Source organism: Bison bison, unplaced genomic scaffold (genome assembly GCF_000754665.1).
Source record: "Bison bison bison isolate TAMUID 2011002044 unplaced genomic scaffold, Bison_UMD1.0 scf7180017864316, whole genome shotgun sequence".
Taxonomy (NCBI): Eukaryota; Metazoa; Chordata; class Mammalia; order Artiodactyla; family Bovidae; genus Bison; species Bison bison.
The window spans coordinates 3,619,466-3,645,861 of NW_011494888.1; the positions used below are offsets into that span (position 1 = coordinate 3,619,466).

Sequence of the window (26,396 nt, forward strand, 5' to 3'; positions counted from 1 at the left end):
TTTTTCACTTTCCTCTTTCACTTTCATCAAGAGGCTTTTGAGTTCCTCTTCACTTTCTGCCATAAGGGTGGTGTCATCTTAAATAATTATTTTTTAAAAATAATTCTCAGTGACAATAGATACTCAAAATAGCCTCTGGGAGAACCTACATTTATTATGATGCTGAAATACAATCTAATAAAATACTTGCCTCTTGGGAAAACTTGTATTTCTCAAAAATCAAAGACTTTCTTCTGTTTCAGAATTACTTCTTCACCACCCAATCTAGTCCTAGATCTTATCATGCCACATTATTAGAATAGTAGATTGAGAAGGATATCTGTACCTTGATTAGGCAAGTACTGCAGCAGTCCTAAAGAGGAAAAGCACGATTTGCAAATGAGAAAATATTTAAAGACTAAAACCAGACTGGGACTTCCCTGGTGGTCCAGTGGTTAAGATGCCACACTCCAAATGCAGGGGGCACAGGTTTGATCCCTGGTCTGGGAACTAAGATACCACATGCCACAAAGCATGGGCAAACAACAACAACAACAACAACACCAGAGTGACATCAAAATCTTAGCCTTTAGCATAAATATAGTTGGCTTTCATTATCTCATTATCTACACTGGTTATGTTCTGTAAGTTTTCCAGGAACACCAAATTAAGAGAATCTGGAACTGCTGTTGTAGAGGAAACACAAGCTTGTATTCCTACCATTCTCTGGTCACATATTTTAATTAACTGATCAATATATAACCTTGGTTTATGTATATTTCTCTTTAAAGATGACTTATTTAATATGTAGACTGCTGATTTATTAACACTGATGTCTCAGCCATCAGCACTATGATTCATGTCTCAATGAGGCTTATCTAACACAGTATTTTCTCCATAATGTATATCAACACCCCCCTACACTTAGAAACACTTAACAACACTTTGGCACTACACTTGAGGTCATTTTAAACAGAGAAATTGTCAACAAAAGGAACAAAAATGCAAGATGCATAGTGCAAAATGGACATGCTCACAGTATGAGACCTGAAACAAAAAGTGTCCTTTGTCCAATCTCAGCTGGAAACATGCAGCTGGGCAACTCAGACTCCCTCCTCATGCCACACATGCATGAACATGAAAGCACTGTACTGACTCAGAGGTTGCAGAGTAGGCAGATTTTGCACATATGAAATCTGGAAGTAACAAGGGCTGAATGTACTAAGCCATGCTATCAGGGTCCAGTGACTACTGGATAAAACATGGTGTGGAGGAGTCCAGTGTGGACCAAGAATTACTATGTCAGTTTTGTAAATTAGCTTCCCAGTCCAGTAGATTTTTAAGGTGGCATAATTAACTGGTCAGTAATGCTAACATGGCCTTCAGTTCACTTCAGTTGCTCAGATGTGTCTGACTCTTTGTGACCCTCTGGACTGCAGCACTCCAGGCTTCTGTGTCCATCACCAACTCCCACTGCTTGCTCAAACCACATCCACCAAGTCGGTGATGCCATCCAACCATTTCATCCTTTGTCATCCCCTTCTCCTGACTGCTGCCTTCAATCTTTCAGGGTCTTTTCCAGTGAGTCAGTTCTTTGCATCAGGTGGCCAAAGTATTGGAATTTCAGCTTCAGCATCAGTCCTTCCAATGAATATTCAGGACTGATTTCCTTTAGGACTGACTGGTTTGATCTTCTTGCAGTCCAAGGGACTCTCAAGAGTCTTCTCCAACACCACAGTTCAAAAGCATCAGTTATTCAGAACTCAGCTTTCTTTATAGTCCAACTCTCACATCCATACATAATTACTGGAAAAACCATAGCTTTGACTAGATGGACCTTTGTTGGCAAAGTGATGTCTCTGCTTTTTAATATGCTGTCTAGGTTGGTCATAGCTTTTCTTCCAAGGACCAAGAATCTTTTAATTTCATGGCTGCATTCACCATCTGCAGTAATTTTGGAGCCCAAGAAAAGAAAGTCTCTCACTGTTTCCATTATTTCTCCATTTATTTGCCATGAAGTGATGGGACCAGATGCCATGATCTTAATTTTTTGAATGTTGAGCTTTAAGCCAGCTTTTTCACTCTCCTCTTTCATTTGCATCAAAAGAGTCTTTAGTTCCTCTTCTCTTTCTGCCATAATGGTAGACATGGCCTTACAAGCTCTTATTTGACAAAATAGCAATTAAAGCTTATTGTTGAATTAAATGCAATTATTTAATAAACTTTTTAAAGCATACAAAGAATGGCAATTACAACTCGAAGCAAAAATACATAAATTTTATACTTTATACAGCTATCATAAAAGTATTAAGCATATGCTTTCCTTAACAAAAGCAGCTGACAAATATTTGACTAAATAAATGTGTCAATATCGTTAAAAAGTTTTAAAACTAAAACATTTTTTTGTTTTGTTTTCCTTCAAATATTTTAATTAACTCTGCAACACAGTATGAGAGAAAAATGGTACCCATGAAAAATAAGATATAGTCATTTAACTGCTTCTGAAAACTTTAATTTTTCAATGAAAAAGTTCACATCTTATGACATCCTTTGTAAGCCACAAGGATGTACAACATACAGACATAGATTACCCCAAAATTATATTCATTCACTTTGATTTTTCATACAGTATTTTACTAATAATGACTTTCATCTCTTTCATTTTTTAAAAGGAGATCAAAGAGAAATTTTCACACTGATGCGACTTTTTATTTATATAACTGACAAATGCAAATTTTTCACATAAAAGATAGTACTAAAACAAGGATCACCTTTCAGACCTAGGACACATTATACCCTACACAATACACAGCTTTTCTTCCCAGGAAGCACAACAATCAGTTTTATAGGACAAATGACAAACATGACAGACTAAAGTCCAGGAAAGGTGATTTGAAAAGCACGAGGAAGGTCTAAGAACAGCTAGTAATCCTGAAACTTCTGGGAGAGACCAATGTGGGCAAGAGGGCTGAAATGCTTTCTTTTGATTGAGGGAGAAAAGGAGATGGATTTAGGGAAAATTCACTGAAACAAAATTTTAATTAAAATATAAAGAAACAGACTGTTTTCACAGGTTTTCCCTTATCTTAGAAGTAATAGGGCCATTACTTCAAATTGATTCCAAGAAAAAATAACAGCACATCTATATGCCAATCTGTTCTATGCCTTTCACACAAATGTCTTACCCTATGAAATGGGTATACTACTAGGGTAAGTAACTAGTCTAAGGCTCAGGGCTCATAAGCAGAACCAGGATTCAGCTCAGGCTGAGGTGGCTCTAAGACCTGAGATTAACCCGGCCCATAATTCAAATCAATTATCACACTATTTTTCTTACTCATATTTTAGTGTCTCTGTCCTGAAGCACACAAAGTACTAGACTTTACCTACTTGTGAATTCTCTTAAGCACATTTCAATAAATGTATAAATTACCAGTCTGTTATAAAACAATATTTAAAATTTATGAACTCACCTCTCTCAAGTAGGTTGCTTTACAATTTTGTTTACAGATAATTAAAAGGATAGTTTTTATCCAACTTCCTGTCCAAATTAAGGAAGCAAGATTATTGTGCATGTGTGTGTATGAAAAACACTTCTGAACTTAGTAATACTCAAGAGTAGCTAAAAGGGGACTTTAAAAGTATCTTGTTTTTTATTTTTTTAATTCTTAGAGACATCAGTCAACAATTTCTCTGTGTGTTTGTGCTATGCACTGGTTGATGATTTAATTCATTAAATAGCAGGATGAGACAGTTCAGCAGTAATTCCTAGGCTCAGATAAACTCTTGACATATTAAATGTCCCTGTATGAGTGTTCAGGCAGAGGATCTATATGACCATCTCCTTGATCAGACTTAACCATCCAGTCTAGACTGAGAAGAAGCACTCCATGTGAATCCCTGTGGCCAAGCCCTGGGATGGATTGCTGGGTCTTCCACTTTCCCCCTCTTTCAACCTCTTGCTGTGATGTTAAAGCCAGACAAGAATAAAGCAGTATGCTTTAGAGGCACTTTCTTCATACTGATTGACCCAGCTATAAACCAATCCTGGACATCCAGCCCACTTAGTTTTAGTTAGTTTGGGACACTGATGAAAGTATCTAGTTTTTTAATAAGTATAAAATAAGCTAAAGAAGAAAGCTTCAAGAAGTTTCAAGGTAGACACTGGGCAATCAGACCAACTCTTTTCATGAAGAATATTATTAGTCACTCCATCTGGTCATGTTAAATCCAGCAGTAATAACTTGACTTCATCTACTAAGTCAAACCACAGCATCTCAGCCTGGTTATACTTCCAATGAAGTGTAGTCAAAACTACTTTAGTGGTTAGTTTTATGTGTCAGTTTGGCTAGGCTATAGTACCCAGTTATTTAGTCAAACACTAGCTTGGGTGTTGCCATGAAGCTAATTTGTAGATGTCATCTAAAATCTACAATTAACTGGCTTTAAAGGGTATTTTTGTTGTTTAGTTGCTAAGTCATGTGCAACTCTTTGTGACCCAATGGACTATAACCCGCCAGGTTCCTCTATCCATGGGACTTCCCAGGTAAGAATACTGGAATGGGTTGCCATTTCCTTCTCCAGGGGCTCTTCCCAATCCAGGGATTGAACCCATGTCTCCTATATTGGCAGACAAATTTTTTACCAATGAGCCAGCCACCAGGGTAGCCAAAGTAAAGGGTAGTACCCTCAATAATATGGGAGTCTCATTTAAGTCAGTTGAAGGCCTTAAGAGGAAAATCTGAGGTTTCCAGAGGAAAAAATTCTGCCTTAGGACTGTAGCATCAACTCTGGCCAAATTTCCAGCCCTACCCTACATATTTCAGATTTGCTAGCCCCAAAATCATGTGAGCCAATTCCTTAAAGTAAGCCTCTTTATATAAATATTCCATTGGTCTTATTTCTCTGGAGAACTCTAACACAACTTATTGCTAGTCATATAACAATGTCTGCCATTATTTCAATTTCATAAAGATAAAAATTGCTAGTGAAAAAATTTTTGAGTAGGACTTTGAAAACCTGAGAAGTATGATTAAGTATGAGTTTTTCCCTTTATAACTGTTAAGAGAACAGGTACTAAATTAATAATCATTAAAATGAGAGGATTAACATAAAATAAATTTCATTATTGAAAAATTAAGAATTGAACAATCTTTACTAGAAAAATAAAGAATCTGAAGGCACTTCATAAAAGAAGCCAGCAAATAATGTAAAAATACCTAACTTCATTTGTAATTAAAGAAATACAAATAAAATTACAGTGAGACATCATTCTCAAGCTATCAAACTGGTAAAGATCTGAAAAGTAATACTTGTATTAGAGCATGGTGAAACAGATGTACATACTGCTGATGGGTGTGTGAAACGGCACAATTGCTCTAGGAGATAATGTGGTACTATATATTCAAGATTTCTTAAAATGCTCACACTTTTCTACTCACTAGTTATAATTTTACAACTCTATTTCTAAGGAAACAGTAAAAATATATAAAGATTTATTTTAAAAATTTACTCAGGATTATCTTCAATAGTGTGCAATTAGAAGGCACTTATACAGGGAAATGGATAAATTATTCATACAATGGAGTATCATATAACCATTGCAGACAATACACATAGTTTTTACTTTGCATGGTAGTATAGAACTGAAAGAAATGACTCCAAGCTGAAACCATGTAGTTATTTTAATCAATGGGAAAAACTGATTTATTCTTTGACTTTCAGAAATTTTTGTCAGAACACTGAAAACTCTTTTACTATCACTTATAAATGTCTAGTGAAATGAAAGAAATAGAAAAACTAGTATTTATTTAGTACACTGTAATTTAAAGCATTAATAATTAAAATGTTCTTTGTAAAAAAAACATTAAGAGTCATAAGACTTGTGCTTGTCTTTTTTCAAAGTCTTATATGATGCACATATCTTTTATGAACTGGAAAACTGTCATATGCCTTTCTAGGTTTGGATCAGATTCCAACATATTACTGGATCAAAGAGGCAACACAACACACGTTTTGCTTTACACGCGTGAACTAAGAAATGCACGGTGACCAGGTCACCAACACTTTGAAATGTCACAATGGGTTATGATGCGCATCTGTTATTGACATAGTGTTTTGTGGACTGAGGAGTTAGTCATTATTTATATTTTATGCAACTACTCACAGTTAATACACATGGTAGTGGAAATCTGAATTGTGTGTTGGGAGACTCATGCTATTTAACTGAACTGTGGCAACTGAAATTTGTGTGTACTACAACATGCAAAGACAGGGCTGCTTGTACTTCATGTAGTTTTAATGTCATGGGGAAATTAGTAAGGTATAATTAACAAATGCTGATATAAGGGAAAAAGAAACATAGTTACGGTCTCTAAGTAAGCTGGATCTTGACTTTATCAAAAGGACTAGAAAAAAGACTGGAAGAACTTTTAATTCAACAATATTTGTTGTTGTTTAGTCGCTAAGTTGTGCCCAACTCTTTGGTGACCCCATGGACTATGGCCCGCCATGCTCCTCTGCCCACGGGATTCTCCAGGCAAAAATACTGGAGTGTGTTGCCATTTCCTTCTTCAGGGGATCTTACAGACCCAGGGATCAAACCCACATCTCCTGCACTGGCAGGTGGACTCTTTACCATCTGAGCCACCAGGGAAGTTGAGTGCTAAGAACTATGCTGGGGATAGCAGTGAGTAAAGTGGACAAAAATCCACGTCTTTAAGAAACTTTCAGTCTAAAAGAGGAGGAGTGAGGAGAACACAATAACAAGATAAAGATAAAGCAAAATATATAGCATGTCAAAGGAGAGATAATGCTTTGGAGAAAAAGCAGAGAAAGAGGATTAAGAGTGATGAGAACTGGATACATTACTCAAGATGGCAGTCAGTGAAGCCTTCACTGAAAAAATAACATCCAGGTGAGGAGTTGAGGGTTAGGGAGTAAAGCCTGTCAAAACCTGGGAAAAGCAAGCAGAAAAAAACAGTAGCTGCAGAACCCTCAGGCAGAAATAGGCTGAGGAAGTTGTGGCTGCAGCAAGGTCAGTAGGAAGTGGAACAGAGTAGAAGGATGCTGTCAAGAGAAAATGGGGGTTTGGGTTGGGTTGGTTAAGAAGAGTGCCACAGGGACTTCCCAGAGGTCCAGTGGTTAAGACTCTGTGCCTCCAATACAGGGGACAAAGGTTCAATCCTTGGTCAGGAAAATAAGATTGCACATGCTGCTTGGCACAGCCTGTATATATATATATATAAAAGAGAGGAAGAAGAATGCCACAAACTGGTTTATATTTTATCATGATCTCTACCAAAGGGCTTCCCTGGTAGCTCAGTTGGTAAAGAATACATGTGCAATGCAGGAGACCCTGGTTTGATTCCTGGGTTGGGAAGTTCCCCTGGAGAAGAGACAGGCTACCCATTCCAGTATTCTTGGACTTCCCTTGTGGCTCAGATGGTAGAGTCCACCTGCAATGCAGGAGACATGGGTTTGATCCCTGGGTCAGGAACATCCTCTGGAGGAGGGCATGGCTACCCAATCCAGTATTCTTGTCTGGAGAATCCCATGGACAGAGGAGACTGGTGGGCTACAGTCCATCAGGCTGCAAAGAGTCAGACACGACTGAGCCACTAAGCACAGTACACACAGCACTGAAAAGGGAACAAGTAGAGTTTTGATGATGGTTCTGTTTTGAAGTAGAATAACAGAATTTGCTGATGGATTGGGTTTGGGATATGTATGGAAGAGAAAGAAGACTGATTCTAAGAATTTTGGCATAAGCAAGAATGGCATGACAAGTAACTAATATGGGGAAGACTTATGAGTTGGTCAGGCTGGAGGGGAAGACCAGGAACTTAGTTTTGGAGCTGTTAACTTTCAAATACTTATTATGCAAGGAAGTACAGATGTCAATTAGGCAACTGAATATACAAAGTCTAAAGTTCCAGCCCAAGATCTAGGAAGATACTTATTTGAGAGTTTAAAGTCTTAAGTCTGATGACATCATTAAAGGAGTTAAGTATAGAAAGAAAGAAGAAATTGTCCCTGGCTTGAGCCACTTATCTGTCAGAAGTCTAGGAGATGAGGAACATAAATTACTTGTCAGAAATAGGGTTAAGAAAGAAATTAATTTGAAAACACAATTTTTAGAAACTCAAATTACTGTATGACCCAGAAATTCTACTCCTAGCAATGTACCTATGATAAAGTGAAAACAATGTTCATATCAAAACTTGTATACAAATGTTCACAGCAGCATTATTCACAATAATATAAAAAACCAGAAACAACCCCGAATGTCTATCAACTGATAAATGGATAAACTGTGGTATGGATACAGAGTGAAATATTGTTTGGCTGTAAAAAGAATAAAGTACTAATAAGTACTACAGGTGAAATTTGAAAACACCATAAGAAAAGAAGTCAGTAATAAAAGACCATACTGTATATTCCATTTATGTGAAATGTCCAGAATAGACAAACCAATAGAGGGAGAAAGTAGATTTGTGCTTGAGGTTAGGGAGGAATGAGGAGTACAGGATTTATTTTTGGAGCAATGAAAATGTGATAAAATTGACTGTGTTGATGGCTGCACAACCCTGAGTATAATGAAAAAACCATACATACACTTTATGACTTGCATGGTAGGTGAATTATATCTCAACAAAGCTGCTGCAATAACCAAAACCACAAACAAACAACCCCCCGCCCAACTGGAGAATTCACAAACCAAAACTGGTTACTCTTGTATACTTTATTGATGTTCACCCCAAATCTAAAACTTCTCTTCCATGCATTATGATAGTAAACTTACAAACTGAAAGTTAACTGTAGAAAATCTACAAAGATGAACAAAATATATAAGGAAGAAAATTAAAAATCATCCATAAATCCACATCCTTTCAAACTTCAGGTGATTCCTTTTTAATCATTTCCCTCCCTGCTTACTTACATTTATTTTGGTCAAAATAAAACTGAAACCATATTATATTACATTATATGTCTATAGCACACATATCTATTCTTCTAATTTCAAGGAATTTAAAAAGTTTCTACACGTTTACTATTACAAAGAGTCCTTTAGCCAAATCTCTGAATAACTCAATTTGAGAAGAACAAATTTCTAGAAATGCAATTACTTTGTTAAAATATGTGAATATTTTTTTAACTCTAAAAATACTGCCTTCCAGAAAAGCTATACCAATTTATCCTCTCATCAACAGTACAAGGGGACACAATTTAACACAAATTGAACTAGTTCTTGTCAGTTTAAAATTTTTTACCAATGTGCATGAAAAAATATTATGTTATTTAACTTGGGACTAATTTCTTAATAGTGATAAACTTATTTTCAGATTGTTATCTTTTGTAAACTGCCAGCTTACATCCTTCTTTGCCCTTCTGGGATATTAGTCATTTTCCTACAGTTTTACTTTGAGAATGCTTTTATGTATTCCTCTTTCTATCATAAATAACATTTTGTCATTCGTATTTTAAGTTTGATGATGGTGGCTTTGACTTACCAAAATTTAAAGATTGATGTAAATGACTCAGTCTTTTCATTTATGAATAATTCTTACTCTAAAAAGGAAAATCTTTCCCCAGACTGGTGAGAAAAGTGGTCATCAGGCTTTCCTTCTAACAGTTTCTGTTATTTTTCTTTGCAATATTTACTAAGTATTTAACACATGAATGTAGAGTGCTAATAGTTTTACATATACTAGCTCACTGAATCCTCATAATCACCCTACAAGAGATCTTTTATCTTTCTCATTGCTTTCCAAAGAAGGGAAGATTACATTATCTGACTAAGGTAACCATTAATAAGATGCAGAACAGAAATTTAAAGCTAAAGCAATATAAAGCCATACTTGTTTCACTGTGCTCATATCCATATTAAGACATTTTAATAGAGCTATGTTTGGCTGTAGGGTTCTCTCATATCCTCATCTGAGAAACAATGACCAGTTACTAAAACATGTAACTCCTTAAGTTCAATAGATTGAAGTTCAATAGTTGCTGAAGTTAAGTAAGTCCTGGTCCACACCCTTGAATCAACTTAAATACTTTTTGTTCTGTGTTTTTTTACAACAATATTGTGGGTATCTCTAAGTGAAAGTATGATAAGCTCGCCACTTGGCTTTCGGACACAGACCAAGTTGGTTTTATTCTGTAGAACCAGACTAAAATAGATTTTATTAGCTCCACATGATAAAAGAAAAAAATCTACAGAGTAACTTTCAAAGAATCCACTATAATGATAAACTTATGTAGTATTTGTAATCAATGCCCTCTCTCATTTAGTTTTTCTTTTGATCATGTAGATAAAACTGCTCACAAACTAGTGCTTAAATAAAAACACACCAGATTCTTGATAATATTCCTCCTCTCAATGAGTACTAAAAATGTCTTATTTTACTATATTTAAATTGTCTTGTTTTACTTATGTTATTATTGTAAGCATTCTCAAATTCTTTTTGAAAATCGGCAAAGAATAAATAGTATTTATTACAATTAATGTTGCTCAAAGCTTTCCTCTGACTGAATTTAGCAAAGTATTATGGTATAATTTCAAGTGTGCTTTTCAACACAACATAAAATTATGTAGACTGATATTACGTAACTTGAAAAGAACAAATTAGATGCTGAACACATATACTTTACTACAAATTGGGACTGGAACACAGCATTATATTTTAACCCCTTATTTATAAGCTTTTCTGACAAATATCACATTAAAATTTAAACAATGAATTAAGGCTAATTATGTCAAGTGGTTGAGAGCTCAGAAAATTGTGTCTAGAACACCAGCCTTGCCATAAGACTTTACATCCAACTAAATCTTGATGACTCCTTCTTCAATCTCTATCTCAAAAGAAGACATTAATACTTGACCGATTTTTAAGACTGATTTTATTCTGTTAATAGAGGAATTAAAAGTTCACACAATTCTACCCTTCTGTACATGTTAATTCTGCTCTGTACATGTTAATAAAAATAAGGCAGTGCCTTATGGATTTGGGTTGTATTTTGACTTTGATAATTAAACTAAAAATTTGATTTACAAGATTTACAAATGGTAATAGTTTTCCAGAGTCCTATTTAAACTTCCAGAGTCATGCTATCAAGGATTCCTGGCTTTGGTTTGCTGTGGACCAAACAAAAATTGTTCTTACCTTTACACCCTGAATGAGACCATTCATGAGGAATGTGTGTTGAGGAAATGTTTCATGTAGAACCTACAAAAAGCAAACAAACATCAAGAAAAATTCTAAAGTAAATGAAAGGGAAAGATTTCTGACTCTTGTTAATGGCAGACTAGGTAACTAAACCCTGGAATGAAAAATATTAAGGAATAATGAAATATGGAAAATATCTTAAAAGTATGAAAAGGTAACAAGATAATGAGGCAGAAATCTAAATAAAGAACCTAAAAAGGTACGCCCAGGATTCAGTTGCTTTTGCTACAAAAGCACAAACAATTTAAAGGATGTACTGCAAAGAGTTACTCAAACTCAGTTATGAACCTGCAGCCCAGCTTCATGGCACGTACATAGTCCAGGAAACCTCAAACCTTAAATTTGGATTACTGATCCAGACTGGAAGCCTCTCAGATGTTTAGAAGAAAAAAATCTAAAGTTATTTCTGAAAAGGCCATCACTCAGGCTTTCACATCAACCATATATGTACTTTCTCAAATATAAAGATAAGAACATAATCAAAAGTAATCAGATACAAAAGTAAATGAGACATCATGAACAAGAAAACAGCAAACAATACATAACAAACACTCAAAGACCTCATGTTTTGGAATTATTTAACAGACTTTAAAAATAGCATGCTTACTGTGTTACAAGACATATAAAGTAAGCTTGAAACTTTGTAGCAGATTTAAAGAACAAAAGTCTAGAACAGAAAAAACTAAATTAAAAACTCAATGGGTATGTTTAACAAGATTAAGAGAGAATAACTGAACCAAAAGTTAGGTCAAAAGAAGTTATCCAGAATGCAGCAGAGACAAATAGACAGGATATAAGACAGAAAGTAAGAGACACAGAGGATCCAATAAGAAAGTCTAACAATTTAAACTAGCCCAGTAATAACAGTGAGGCAGAGACAATATTTTAGAAGCCAATGATTGATAATGTACTTGAATCAATGACAGACATCAATGAAGAGATTAAAGCAACCTATCAAATTTTAAGCAGTATAAAAAGAAATCCACATTTGCAATCAAATTAAAATTATAGAGAACCATAAAAAAAATTCTTTAAAACAGAAATAACAGATTGCTTTCAAAGGAACAACAGTTAGATTATTTCTTAAGACTAACATTTTTGAACCGAGACAAGGAGTGTGCTATTCTATCATCAGGATAGTAAGAAACATAAGACAAATGCCAACCTAAAATTGTATACCCAGTTAAAATGTCCTCTGACACAAAGGCAAGTATCCACAGTTTTCGATTTGGCAAAAACAAGTTTATTAACCTATAGTAATGAGTTTACTAACTTATAGACTTGGCTAATTTGACTGTGTGGATCACAATAAACTGTGGAAAATTCTGAAAGAGATGGGAGTACCAGACCACCTGACCTGCCTCTTGAGAAACCTATATGCAGGTCAGGAAGCAACAGTCAGAACTGGACATGGAACAACAGACTGGTTCCAAATAGGAAAAGGAGTACACCAAGGCTATATATTGTCACCCTGCTTATTTAACTTATATGCAGAGTACATCATGAGAAACGCTGGGCTGGAAGAAGCATAGGCTGGAATCAAGATTGCCGGGAGAAATATCAATAACCTCAGATATGCAGAGGACACCACCTTTATGGCAGAAAGTGAAGAGGAACTAAAAAGCCTCTTGATGAAAGTGAAAGAGGAGAGTGAAAAAGTTGGCTTAAAGCTCAACATTCAGAAAACTAACATCATGGCATTCAGTCCCATCACTTCATGGCAAATAGATGGGGAAACAGTGGAAACAGTGTCAGACTTTATTTTGGGGGGCTCCAAAATCACTGCAGATGGTGACTGCAGCCATGAAATTAAAAGATGCTTACTCCTTGGAAGGAAAGTTATGACCAATCTAGATAGCATATTCAAAGGCAGAGACATTACTTTGCCAACAAAGGTCCGCCTAGTCAAGGCTATGGTTTTTCCAGTGGTCAGGTATGGATGTTGAGAGTTGGACTGTGAAGAAAGCTGAGTGCAGAATTGATGCTTCTTTTTTTTAAATTTATTTATTTTAATTGGAGGTTAATTACTTTACAATATTGTATTGGTTTTGCCATACATCAACATGAATCTGCCACAGGTGTACACGTGCTCCCCATCCTGAACCCCACTCCCACCTCCCTCCCCATACCATCCCTCTGAGTCATCCCAGTGCACGAGCCCCAAGCATCCTGTATCCTGCATCGAACCTGGACTGGTGATTCATTTCTTATATGATATTATACATGTTTCAATGCCATTCTCCCAAATCATCCCGCCCTCTCCCTCTCCCACAGAGTCCAAAATTGTTCTATACATCTGTGTCTCTTTTGCTGTCTCGCATACAGGGTTATCGTTACCATCTTTCTAAATTCCATATATATGTGTTAGTATACTGTATTGGTGTTTTTCTTTCTGGCTTGCTTCACTCTGTATAATGTTGGTGGGAATGCAAACTAGTACAGCACTATGGAGAACAGTGTGGAGATTCCTTAAAAAACTGGAAATAGAACTGCCTAGGACCCAGCAATCCCACTGCTGGGCATACACACTGAGGAAACCAGAATTGAAAGAGACATGTGTACCCCAATGTTCATCACAGTGCTGTTTATAATAGCCAGGACATGGAAGCAACCTAGATGTCCATCAGCAGATGAATGGATAAGAAAGCTGTGGTACATATACACAATGGAGTATTACTCAGCCATTAAAAAGAATACATTTGAATCAGTTCTAATGAGGTGGATGAATTGATGCTTTTGAACTGTGGTGTTGGAGAAGACTCTTGAGAATCCCTTGAACTGCAAGGATATCCAACCAGTCCATTCTAAAGGAGATCAGTCCTGGGTGTTCTTTGGAAGGAATGATGCTAAAGCTGAAACTCCAGTACTTTGGCCACCTCATGCGAAGAGTTGACTCATTGGAAAAGACCCTGATGCTGGGAGGGATTGGGGGCAGGAGGAGAAGGGGACGACAGAGGATGAGATGGCTGGATGGCATCACCGACTCAATGGACATGAGTTTGAGTGAACTCTGGGAGTTGGTGATGGACAGGGAGGCCTGGTGTACTGCAATTCATGGGGTCGCAAAGAGTCACACACGACAGAGCAACTGAACTGAACTGAACTGAATTTATTAAAAAAAAAAAAAAAAATACTTCCAGGAGAAGGAAATTGACAGAGGTATAAATAAGGTTCAAGATGCAAAATAAAATAAAGATCATGGAAAATAGTATTTAAATGAACAGGGATGCTACAAAACAAAAATAACGGGTCTTATAGTTTTTATTTTCAATTATACAGAAGTAAAATATTTAATTGGATTTTACATAGAGCAGTGTGTACATGACCATGTAAAATGGACAGGCTACAAAGACCTGTTGTATAGTACATGGAACTCTGCTCAATTTTATGTGCTTGCCTGCATGGTAGGGAGGTTTGAGGGAGAATGGGTATATGTATATGTATGGCTGAATCCTTGCACTATTCACCTGAAACTACGACAACACTGTTAATCAGTTGGCTATATGCCAATACAAAGTAAAAAGCTTGAAGTCTGAAGTTAAAAAAAAAAAAAAAGCTTAGAGAAGGAAATGACAACCCACTTCAGTATTCTTGCCTGCTAAATCCCATGGCAGAGAAGCCTGGTGGGCTATACAATCCAAGGGGTCACAAGAAGGCAAACAACTCTTTGTGACTAAACAACAAAAACAAAATACTTAATAATACTCATTTACCTCATTTATGCTAATATGCTGGACATCCTAAAGGAATCTTTAAGGAAATCAACTCTGAATATTCATTGGAAGGACTGACGTTGAAGCTGAAGCTCCAATACTTTGGCCACCTGATGTAAAGAGCCAATTCACTGGAAAAGACGCTGATACTGGGAAAGATGGAAGGCAAAAGCAGAAGAGGGAGGCAGAGAATGAGATGGCTGGATACCATTACTGATTCAATGGAAATGAACTTGGGCAAACAATGGGAGACAGTGACAGACAGGGAGGCCTGGCATGCTGCAGTCCATGGGGTTGCAAAGAGTTGGACATGACTTAACAACTGAACAATAACATGTTAATATTATATAAAATTAAAGATATTGATTAATAGTACTTTGATAAGTTTACATGTAATGCTATAGAAACCACAAAAATAACAGGAATAGAGTAGAATACTTCTAATGTAATAGAAGAAAAGTTAGCCTAACTATTCAATGCAAATGAAGGCAAAAAGGAACAAAATGACAACTTAGAACTGCAGTACATAGAAAAAAATAATGAAGTAATTGAATTCACGAAGACTTAATATACCAGTTAAAAGGCAAAAAAAGTGTGGTCTAAAACCAGAATTTGAATCACAGGATTTGGAACCAAAGGATCACTTCACTCATACTGGGTTTGCCAAAAAATTCCTTCAGTTTTTAAGTAAAAATAAAAGATGCATTTTTCATTTTGCCAAGAACTTTATTGAATAATGTATTCACCATTTTGTTCCACTTATCTTCTGTCATTTTCCAGGCAACTTCGTAATTCGATCTTGCCTAAACTTTTTATCTTTTTGAGCAAAGAACTGTTACAGGTGGCTTCTACAGTCTTTCAGGGAATTCAAATTTTTTTCCATTAAGATAATTTTGTATAGACTGAAATAAGTCAAAATCTGAAAGTACAACGTCTGGTGAACACATTGGATGAGTCAGAACTTCCCAGCCAAGTTATAACAATTTTTGCCTGGTCATCAAAGAAACATGCATTATCCTGATGGAAGATTACACATTTTCTGTTGGCTAATTTTGTACGCTTTTCATTGTGTGCTTTCAGTTGGTCTCGATGGGCGCAGTACTTTCCAGAATTGTCTGGTTTTCCATATAGAGTCCATAATAAAGGACTTCATACCAATCCTGCCATATACATGACATCACCTTCTTTGGAGGAAGACCAGCCTTCAGTATGGTTGGTGGTGGTTCATTTCATTTGCCCAGCAATCTTCTCCATTTCACATTATTGTACAGTATCCGCTTTTCATTGTCCATCACAATTTAAAAAACTGGTACATTTTTGTTACATTTAAGTAAAGAATCCAGTGTGAAAATACAGTCAAGAAGGGTTTTTCTTTTGCTTAACTTGTGTGGAACCCAAACATCAAAGTGACTGACATAACCAAGCTGGTGCAAATGATTTTCAGTGTCTAGTTTGGATATTTTGAGTATGTTGGCTCTCTCCCATGTGCTATAACATTGACTTTGGAGTACCATCCAGCAAGAAATCTCAGTATGAAACTTGGCAAGCCACTTTTGATACATTCAACAGTCACAGCACCTTTTCCATATACTGCTCAAGTCTTTTTTCTGTGTTTTAGTTGTGTTTTTACCTTTCTTGAAATAGTAAAGCATAATATGTCCAAAAAGTGTTGCTTTTTTCCTTCCACTTTCAATATTAAAATGGCTACAAAAAAATTCATCAATCTTGATGTTTTTTAAAAAATTCATGCTGTTATGACAACCATCACAATACAATTTTACAAAACTTTCTAATGAAGTTAAAAGCAACTAAATAGAACTAGATAAAAATGGATAAACTGAACTTTTGTATAAACTGTGATCCCATGTTTAACCAGAAAAAGAAAATCAAGCAAATGAACATCAAGACATGTACAGAATGTTTATAACAGCACTGTATAAACAATGGAAAAAGTAGAAACAAATATTCATAATTTGCACTGCTGCTGCTGCCAAGTCGCTTCAGTCGTGTCCAACTCTGAGACCCCAGAGATGGCAACCTACCAGGCTCCCCCGTCCCTGGGATTCTCCAGACAAGAACACTGGGGTGGGTTGCCATTTCCTTCTCCAATGCATGAAAGTGAAAAGTGAAAGGGAAGTCACTCAGTCGTGTCCAACTCTTAGCGACCCCAGGGACTGCAGCCTACCAGGCTCCTCTGCCCATGGGATTTGCCAGGCAAGAGTACTGGAGTGGGCTGCCACTGCCTTCTCCTATAAATTAACAGTGCACAATAGAAAAAAGGAAGCCCCAGAAGACAACATGAATGTTATACATTATGCCCTTTTTAGAAGTTCAAAAATAACCAGAATCAAATAACACAGACACATCCATGTATTTATATATATAATAATGTGATCTAAATCTAGAAAATAAGCAAACAAAAAAAAAATTCAGAATTGTAGTTATCTTTGTGGATGGGGAGTAGAGAAAGAGATAGGCAAAGCGGACACAGAAATAAATTGTTGGGTTATACATGGGTTCACCAGTATTCAACACATCCTTAAAAACTATGTTGCAGCAATAAATTTTAAAAACAAAATAAGGATAAAACAAATGGGGGAATGTTTAATTAAATGTTTCATTCCATGAGTGAAACAAACCTATGTATCATGAAGACAGTTATGACTAATCTATTTCTATGCACCTGAAATCCTATGAATTACAAAAACAGGGGGAAGGACAGAGTGACTAGCCTCTAACTTTAGACAGTTTATCTCCACAGGTTTTTCAAAAAAATCAAATTAAGATGTATCCATAGAAATGATTTCAAATCTATCCCTTAATAACATAATTTTTATAGGTTAGAAAAGATTTGCCATCACAGCTAGTGGCATTTGAACTCTACTAACTGTACTGAAAAACAAACAAACAAAAAATAGGAAAGATGAAGGACAACAAATAATTCAAGTGCAAAATCAGTTTTCAGAAAAATCTTTCCTAATAACAAATTTCTTAGAATACAGAGATACAGAAATCTTAAAAGGGAATATTAATCAATATTAGAACTGTTTAATGATTTATCATATGCATCATAGAAATATGGTAAAACAGCAAAACATAAGTCAGTATATTTTTAAAAAATGTTTCTCTGATCCCTGGTGTGTCAAAAACATTTTCTGATATGAAAAATATTTCTCTTATCCAGTCTTTTAGCCCCACTTTTTCCCTATTATACACTGTCAGACCAAGGCTGAGAGCTTAACAGGTAGTTTTCAAACTCCCCTTGTCCATGGGTTTCCTCACAGTTTTTACCAGTGGAAAAAAATAGGGTTGGGGGAGCGCTGGTGAACACTACACCAGTAACTCCAGGACTGCCTTCACTCTGTCAAAGGGACAGTAATTCTATTCACCTCTGCTGCCCCCAGTTTAATCCTCACCTCGCAGACCTCTGGTGTCCCCTACAACAGTTCTACATTCAAGATGATCCAAATACGCATTCACTTATGCAGGTAATGTATCTAGCATTAAGAAATTAACTCTTTAATTTGGCAAGACCATATCCATGTCAATCTTAAAGGAAATCAACCCTAAATATTCATTGGAAGGACTGATGCTGGAGCTTAAACTCCAATACTTTGGCCACCTGATACAAGGAACTGACTCACTGAAAAAGACTGATGCTGGGAAAGACTGAGGACAAGAGGAGAAGGGGGCAAAAGAAGATGAGATGGTTGGATGGTATCACCGACTCAATGGACATGAGTGTGTGCAAAAGTGAAGGACAGGGAAGCCTGGTGTGCTGCAGTCCATGGCGTCCCATAGAGCTGGACACAACTGAGAAACCAACAACAACATATCCATGTATGAATGACATAACATGGATTTACTGAATTGCATATTAAAATATATAGCTCTAAAGGAATTAGATATGACTGCGCAGCAGGCATGGCAGGGCAATGGAATTTCTGAAAGTATGAGAAACTGTTTCTGGATAATAAAGCAACGATGCAGGCAGTTCCTCTAAAATTTTTTAATATGTGCTTTTTAAAACTTTTCTACTTTTTCCTATTAAAAAAAGATAATGAAATAGTAAAGTTTTAATAAAGAAGTAAAACAAAACAAGTCAATAACTTCTTTTCTACTAAGCTAAGGACTAAACCTTTATAAAATAAAGCAGCTATAAAGAAAATAGCAAACTTTTCCAAACTTTTCAAATTCAAAAAATTTTTTCAGTATATAAATAATAATACTACAAAAGACAGTAACTGTTATCACAACAAACCTAATGCTAGGACTTTTCTGGTGGTCCAGTGGTTGAGAATACAGCTGCCAATGCAGGGGACCTGGGTTTGATGCCTGATCCAGGGAAATTCCACCTGCTGTCAGGAAACTAAGCTTGTGTGTCACAACTACGGAAGCCTGCAAGCTCTAGAGCCCGTGCTCTGCCAACAAGAGATGCCGCTGCAAAGAGAAGCTGGCACGCTGCAACTAGAAAAAGCCTGCACAGCAAGTAGAAAAAGCCTGCATAGCAGCAAAGACTCAGCACAGCCAAAAAAAACCCAAAAAACATAATAATAATTTTAATTAATTAATTTTTTAAACGTATACTGACTTTCAGGTCAACATGGTAGAGTAGAAAGACCAGTATGCAACTCCTGTGAGAGCACCAAAATTGCAACTAGCTGTTAAAAACCATCGACAGGAGAACAATGGAACCTACCAAAAAAAGATACCCCATGTCTAAAGACAAAGAAAAAGCCACAGGAGATGCCAGGAGGGGCTCAGTCATGATAAAAATCAAATCTTATACCTTTCAGGTGGGTGACCCACAAACTGGCGACAGTAATACCAAGGAAGTTCTCCCACTGTTGTGAAGGTTCTAAACTCCACATCAGGCTTCCCAACCTGGGATCTGGCAAAGGACCTGGGAATCCCCAGGGAGTCTGACTTTGAAGACCAGCAGGATTTGATTACAGGGCTTCCACAGGACTGGGGGAAACAGACTCCACTCCTAGAGGGCAGAAACAAAACCTTGTGTGCACCAAGACCTAGGGGAAAGGAGCAGTGACCCCACTGGAGGCTGAACCAGAGCTACCTGCTAGTGTTGGAGGGCCTCCTGTGGAGGCGTGGGTCAGCAGGGGTTCATCGTGGGAATGGGGGCACTGGCAGCAGCAGTCCTGGAAGTGGACCCTTGGTATAAGTCCTCCTGGAGGTTGCCACTAACCCTACCAGAGAGGTGGCTAGCCTCAGGCTAAAAAACAAACAGGGAAGGAGCACAACTCCACCACCCATCAGCAGACAACTGAATTAAAGTTTTATCGAGCATGGCCCTGCCCACCATTGCAAGTCCCAGTTTTCCCCACCAGTCTATCCCATCAGGAAACTTACACAAGCCTCTTAGCCAACTCCATCAGAGGGCAGACAGAAGAAGCAAGAATAACTACAATTCTACAGTTGCTAGAAGAAAAACCACATTACAGAAACTTAATCAGCATGAAAAAGCAGAAAGTTATGTCCCAGATTAAGGGATAAGATAAAACACCTGAAAAACAACTAAATGAAGATAGGCAAGGAGGCCTGGTCCATGGGGTCGCTGAGAGTCAGACACGACTGAGCGACTTCACTTTCACTTTTCACTTTCATGCCCTGGAGAAGGAAATGGCAACCCACTCCAGTGTTCTTGCCTGGAGAATCCCAGGGACGGGGGAGCCTGGTGGGCTGCCATCCATGGGGTCGCAGAGTCGGACCGACTGAAGTGACTTAGCAGTAGCAGAAGGGAATGGCATGATATATTTAAAGTGATGAAAGAGAAGAACCTACAATCAAGAATACTCTACCCAGCAAGACTCTTATTCAGATTTGATGAAGAAATCAAAAGCTTTCCAGACAAGCAAAAGAATTCAGCACCACCATACCAGCTTTAGAGCCGATGCTAAAGGAACTTTTCTCTAGGCAGGAAACAGAAGGAAAAGACCAACACAAAATAAACCCCAAACAATTAAGAAAATGGTAATAGATCATGTTATTGTTCAGTTGCCCAGTCATGTCCACTGTTTGCGACCCCATGAACTGCAGCAGGCCAGGCGTCCACCATCTCCCAGTTTCCCCAAGTTGATGTCCACTGTATCAGTGATGCCATCCAGCCATCTCATCCTCTGATGCCCTCTTCTCCTTCTGTCCTCAATCTTTTCCACGGACTTATTTTAAATGAGTCAGCTCTTCATACCAGGTGACCAAAATACTGAAGCTTTAGCTTCAGCATCAGTCCTTCCAACGGGTGTTCAGGGTTGATTTCCTTTAAGACTGACTGGTTTGATCTCTTTGTTGTCCAAGGGACTCTCAGGAGTCTTCTCTAGCACCACAGCTTGAAGGCATCAGTTCTCTGGTGCTCTCCCTTCTTTAAGGTCCCATTCTGACAACTCTACGTGACCACTGGGAAGACCAGAGCCTTGAACATATGGACATTTGTAGGCAGAGTGATGTCTCGGCTTTTCAACACACTGAGTAGGTTTGTCATAGGATCATACATATCAGTAATTACCTTAAATGATAAGGGACTGAATGCACCAATCAAAAGACATAGACTGGGTGGGCAGATGAAAACATGTGCATGTATGAACCTCTATTTAACACATCACTCTACTTAACTCCAAACTGTATGTAATTATTTAGTATTTTTAGGTTAATCATGTTTCTATTATGGCTTGCAACTGTAATTATCTCCTATGTTTGTCTGGCTATTGATACTAAAAACTTGATAAAAGCCTTCTATTATTGTGATTTTTGATTAATACAATAATTGTATCATGATTGGTTAACAGAAAATAATAGAATTCTTTATCACTAAAACTATCATTTATTAGAAAAACCTGCAATCACTTTTTAAAATCCAGATGCATATCAGAATTATCTTGGAATTTTTTGAAAACTACAAATGCTCACATGTTGCTTTTTTTCCTACAAAGTTTCAGATGTGTTTCTAATGAGGAGCCAAGCTTAAAAACGATTGGACTACATTACAATCTTTCACTTTTATCTACTGTGTTTCATTTTTCTCTGTTTCACGCTCAGTGCTCCCATTTCATTTAGTTTATGCTTTCCAATTTCTCCATCTTTTTTTGATGTTCTTTCTCAAGCCGTTACCAATCATAGTAGAAAAACTTTTGTATACACACACACATATATAGTATGTATAATACAATATATATATGTTTTAGAAAACTTACAATTTTTGCCTAGTTAAAAAATTTGGTATTTTGAGTCCACTTGTTTGACTTAGTATGAATAGAATGCTAGACTTCTAATTTATATTCATTCAAAATTTTGATATTGTTTATATATTTTGGCAACTAGTATTACCATTAAAAGTTTAATTTTTTGTCGTGTGTGTGTGTGAGAGTGACTCAGTCATGTACAACTCTTTGTGACCCCATGGATTGTAGCCTGCCAGGTTTCTCTGTGCAGTAATTAAAAAATAATTTTGAATGAGGCTTGAAACTTCTAATCCAATTCTGAGAATATAAAGAAATATTATGTTTTAAAAAAAAACCAGGAGATTAACATGTGATCGAGTATTAACAGATTTTGTTCAAATCTTACAAAATTTCTCTACGTTAGCGTCCCTAATTTGTTTTCATACCTTATTCAAGACCCCACATTGTGTTTAATTGCAGTGAACAGCTCCAGCTGCATGCAACAAATTCTGGTAGACTCTTTTTATTTTTATTCTATCACAAATTTTTTCTAGTTTTCATTGTTATGGCATCTTAGATATACCCCTCAGTTAAAAGTAGACATTTAATTTCCAAATACATGGGATTTTTTAAAAGTATCTATGATATTAATTTCTCATTTAAATGCTTTCTTCTCTGCAATCACCTTCTATGTTTTTTCAGTCTTCTAATTTTATTGTGGTGTTCAATGGCTAAGTCAAAGATCTCTCTTAGTAAATGTCACACTAGACTTGAAAAAATGTGGTTTATTTTAAAATATCTTTTGATACTGACCACTAACATAACTTCACAGTAATAAGAAAACAGAGTCTGTATGATTTCAATACCTTTAGACCATGAAATTTCTGCACCTGGTCGTATGTCTCTGGATATGTTCCAGTGTCTTCTAATTTATAGTCTATGGGAACTTGAATACAATTTGGATCCTGTTATATGAAAACTGTATAAATCTTAATTATGTCAAATTGGTTCATAATGCTTTTCAGGCCTATTATCTTCTTCCACTTCTCTGTGAAGTGTAGTGCTCATTCACTTCAGTCATGTCTGAATCTGCGCCACCCCATGTGTAGCCCACCAGGCTCCTGTCCATGGGATTCTCTGGGCAAGATTACTGGAGTGGGTTGCCATGCCCTCCTCCAAGGGATCCTCCCGACCTAAGTATCAAACCCAAGTCTCTCACGTCTCCTGCATCGGCAGGCGGGTTCTTTACCACTAGTACAACCTGGGAAGCCTCTGTACATTCATTCTATTAATTTCTGAGGGTTTGATATCAAAACTCCAATGAAAAATCTTAATTCATCTACTTAAAACAAAAAATTGTAATATATAATGGAATTATACGTAACTTTCCCCAGTATTTTCCAAGTCTCCTGTAAATGTGTTACCATATTTTATAACTTTTTTCCATATTTTATAACTTAAAAATAAAAATTAAAAAAACAAAGTATATTAAATATCTCAAATAAGATCAAAGTTTTAATTTTAAATATCTTTCTATGCTAAAAATTTCAAGAAGGATACTGCCTTTATTCTTGAGAAGGAATACAGTAAACAAAAAATATGACAGCATTTGCTTATCTCTTAAAAAAAAAACTTTAGAAACTTAGAACTGAATTGACACTTAGAACAATGAAGCTAATAAATATCTGTATGGATATGTGTATATTACATATGTATATATTATACACACACACATTACATTCAAACATACACATATCTGTTTTCTACTTCCACACCTAGTATCACTGATAGAACAGAAAAAAATATGAATCTAATTTACAGCATTTTCCATTTACTTGGAAGAATAGTGAAACACTTCTGGATGATATAGAGAAGATGGGAAAAGGCTTTATGAACCCTTTAGAGTTGAAAAAACAGTCACATGTTAAGGTGAAAAAAGACCTTTTAGGTCAATTTTTCAGGATTCAGGGGGACCAAAAAACAAAACTGGAGATGGATGCCATCCATAATTCAATAGGTTAATAAAAGGTTATAAAATAAGTCCCTGGTATATTTGCTCTCACAGCTGCTAACCTGTCCATCTGTCCCCAGGATAACAATCACAAGGAAATTTAACCAAAGTATATATAATTTTCTAGCATTTTATAGGAACCCATAAGCAAAACATGGGTACTGAATTGCCATGTCACCAATTATCTAAGTAGATAGTGGCTGCTGCGGTAGAAAGAATATGCATTCCACCGATAATACAAACCTATTCTTACCCCACTTCTCACATTTACAACACTTGGGTAGCCCCAGAAGACATTTCTTTTAACAATCCCTGAACTACCCTCTCATTTGTAAATATAAAATACATAAAATTCATCAAAACAATTTGAGGAAAACCACTCGAAGACTCAAAAAAAGAATACAGGAAATAAAAGACAATCTACCTCACTGCCAAATAACTAAACCATAGTAGGAAACAAAAGGAAGCTTTAAAATAAGTTTAAGTGTCCTCCAAAAGATTCAAGGGGATGTCACATGCATTAAAAACAATCTGTTGCAGAAGGATCAGCACCAAAGAAAGCAAAGCATCAAACAAGTAAGGAAAGTCTGTCTTAAAGAATTGATTATAAGGAGAGAACAAGATGGCAGAGGAGTATGTGGACATGGAGTACATCTCTCTCCACGGATACATCAGGAATACACCTTCAGATGCAGAACTGCATGCAGAACACCAGCTAAGAGTGGACAGGAGTACCTGACCAGCTGAAAAGAATATACAGAATCACGCAAAACTCAATAGGATCAAGACACTAGGGGGAAAAACAGGAGTGTTACTAGTACTCGGTGGCTGGGGGAACTGAAGTAGGAGTCCAATCCCCACATTGGGGCAACTGTCTGAGTCAGAGAAAAAACATTTCAGGCTGAGAGTGAAACAGCTGATCTGTGGCAGCCTAAACAAAATGAGAATCAGACAGTCCTTGCCACTGCCATACATACCCTGGACAGGGACGCATGTACCCTAGAAGGTGCAGTGGCTGAGAGCTGGAGTTTAGGGATTGTGGAACAATCCCAGGGTGAGGGCTGCTGTTGACTGTGCAGAGACAGATCGAGGGGATGTGAGGGAGGAGACTGTGGTGGGAAATGCCTGCAGAGGAAAGCCAGGCAGCCATGGGAGAAAGGTAATACTGCTGAGTCACATGTAAGGAGTGGAGCCATCAGCGTAGTCTCTAATACCTGACACACTGAACTACAAAGTAGTACCCTACCCAGAATGCTCCTTTAGGTGACTGATGGTCCGAACTACAGAGTAGGACCCCACCCAGGGCACCCCTTTAAGTGCTTGATGAACCGATCTACAGAGTAGGACCCCAGTCAGGGAGGCCTCTCTATGTGCCTGATGTGCCAAACAACAGAGAAGGACTCCAGGCAAGGGAGACCTCTAAGTGCTTGAATGGGCAGAGTTATGGAGATACTTTATGCGAAAGGCTGGGCTGGATGATGCACAAGCTGGAATCAAGATTGCCAGGTGAAATATCAATAACCTCAGATATGCAGATGACACCACCCTTATGGCAGAAAGCTAAGAAGAACTAAAAAGCCTCTTGATGAAAGTGAAAGATGACAGTGAAAAAGTTGGCTTAAAACTCAACATTCAGAAAACTAAGATCATAGCATCAAGTCCCATCACTTCATGACAAATAGATAGGGAAACAATGGAAACAGTGAGACTTTCTTTTTTTGGGCTCCAAAATCACTGCAGATGGTGACTGCAGCCATGAAATTAAAAGACGCTTGCTCCTTGGAAGAAAAGCTATGCCAGCTAAACAGCATATTAAAAAGCTAAACAGCATATTTAAAAGCAGAGACATTACTTTGCCAATAAAGGTCCATCTAGTCAAAGCTATGGTTTTTCCTGTAGTCATGTATGGATGTGAGAGTTGGACTGTGAAGAAAGCTGAGCACAGAAGAACTGATGCTTTTGAACTGTGGTGTTGGAGAAGACTCTTGAGAGTCCCTTGGACTGTAAGGAGATCTAACCAGTCCATCCTAAAGGAAATGAGTCCTGGGTGTTCATTGGAAGGACTGATGTTGAGGCTGAAACTCCAATATTTTGCCCACCTGATGCAAAGAGCTGACTTATTTGAAAAGACCCTGATGCTGGGAAAGACTGAGGGCAGGAGAAGGGGATGATGGAGCATGAGATGGCTGGATGGCATTACCGACTCAATGGACATGGGTTTGGGTGGACTCCAGCAGTTGGTGATGGACAGGGAGGCCTGGTGTGCTGTGGTTCATGGGGTCACATAAAGAGT

General features: G+C 37.1%; 1 protein-coding gene across 5 annotated transcripts in view; it reads right to left on the minus strand.

Moving 5' to 3' along the window:
* HIATL1 (hippocampus abundant transcript-like 1) overlaps positions 1 to 26,396 on the minus strand; it is a 121,782-nt gene that overhangs the window by 32,612 nt on the left and 62,774 nt on the right. For all 5 annotated transcript variants that reach the window (XM_010852794.1, XM_010852793.1, XM_010852795.1 and 2 more), the window contains one exon: positions 11,145 to 11,207. In XM_010852794.1, the coding sequence (XP_010851096.1) occupies positions 11,145 to 11,207 (63 nt within the window). The remainder of the gene's footprint in view (positions 1 to 11,144; positions 11,208 to 26,396) is intronic.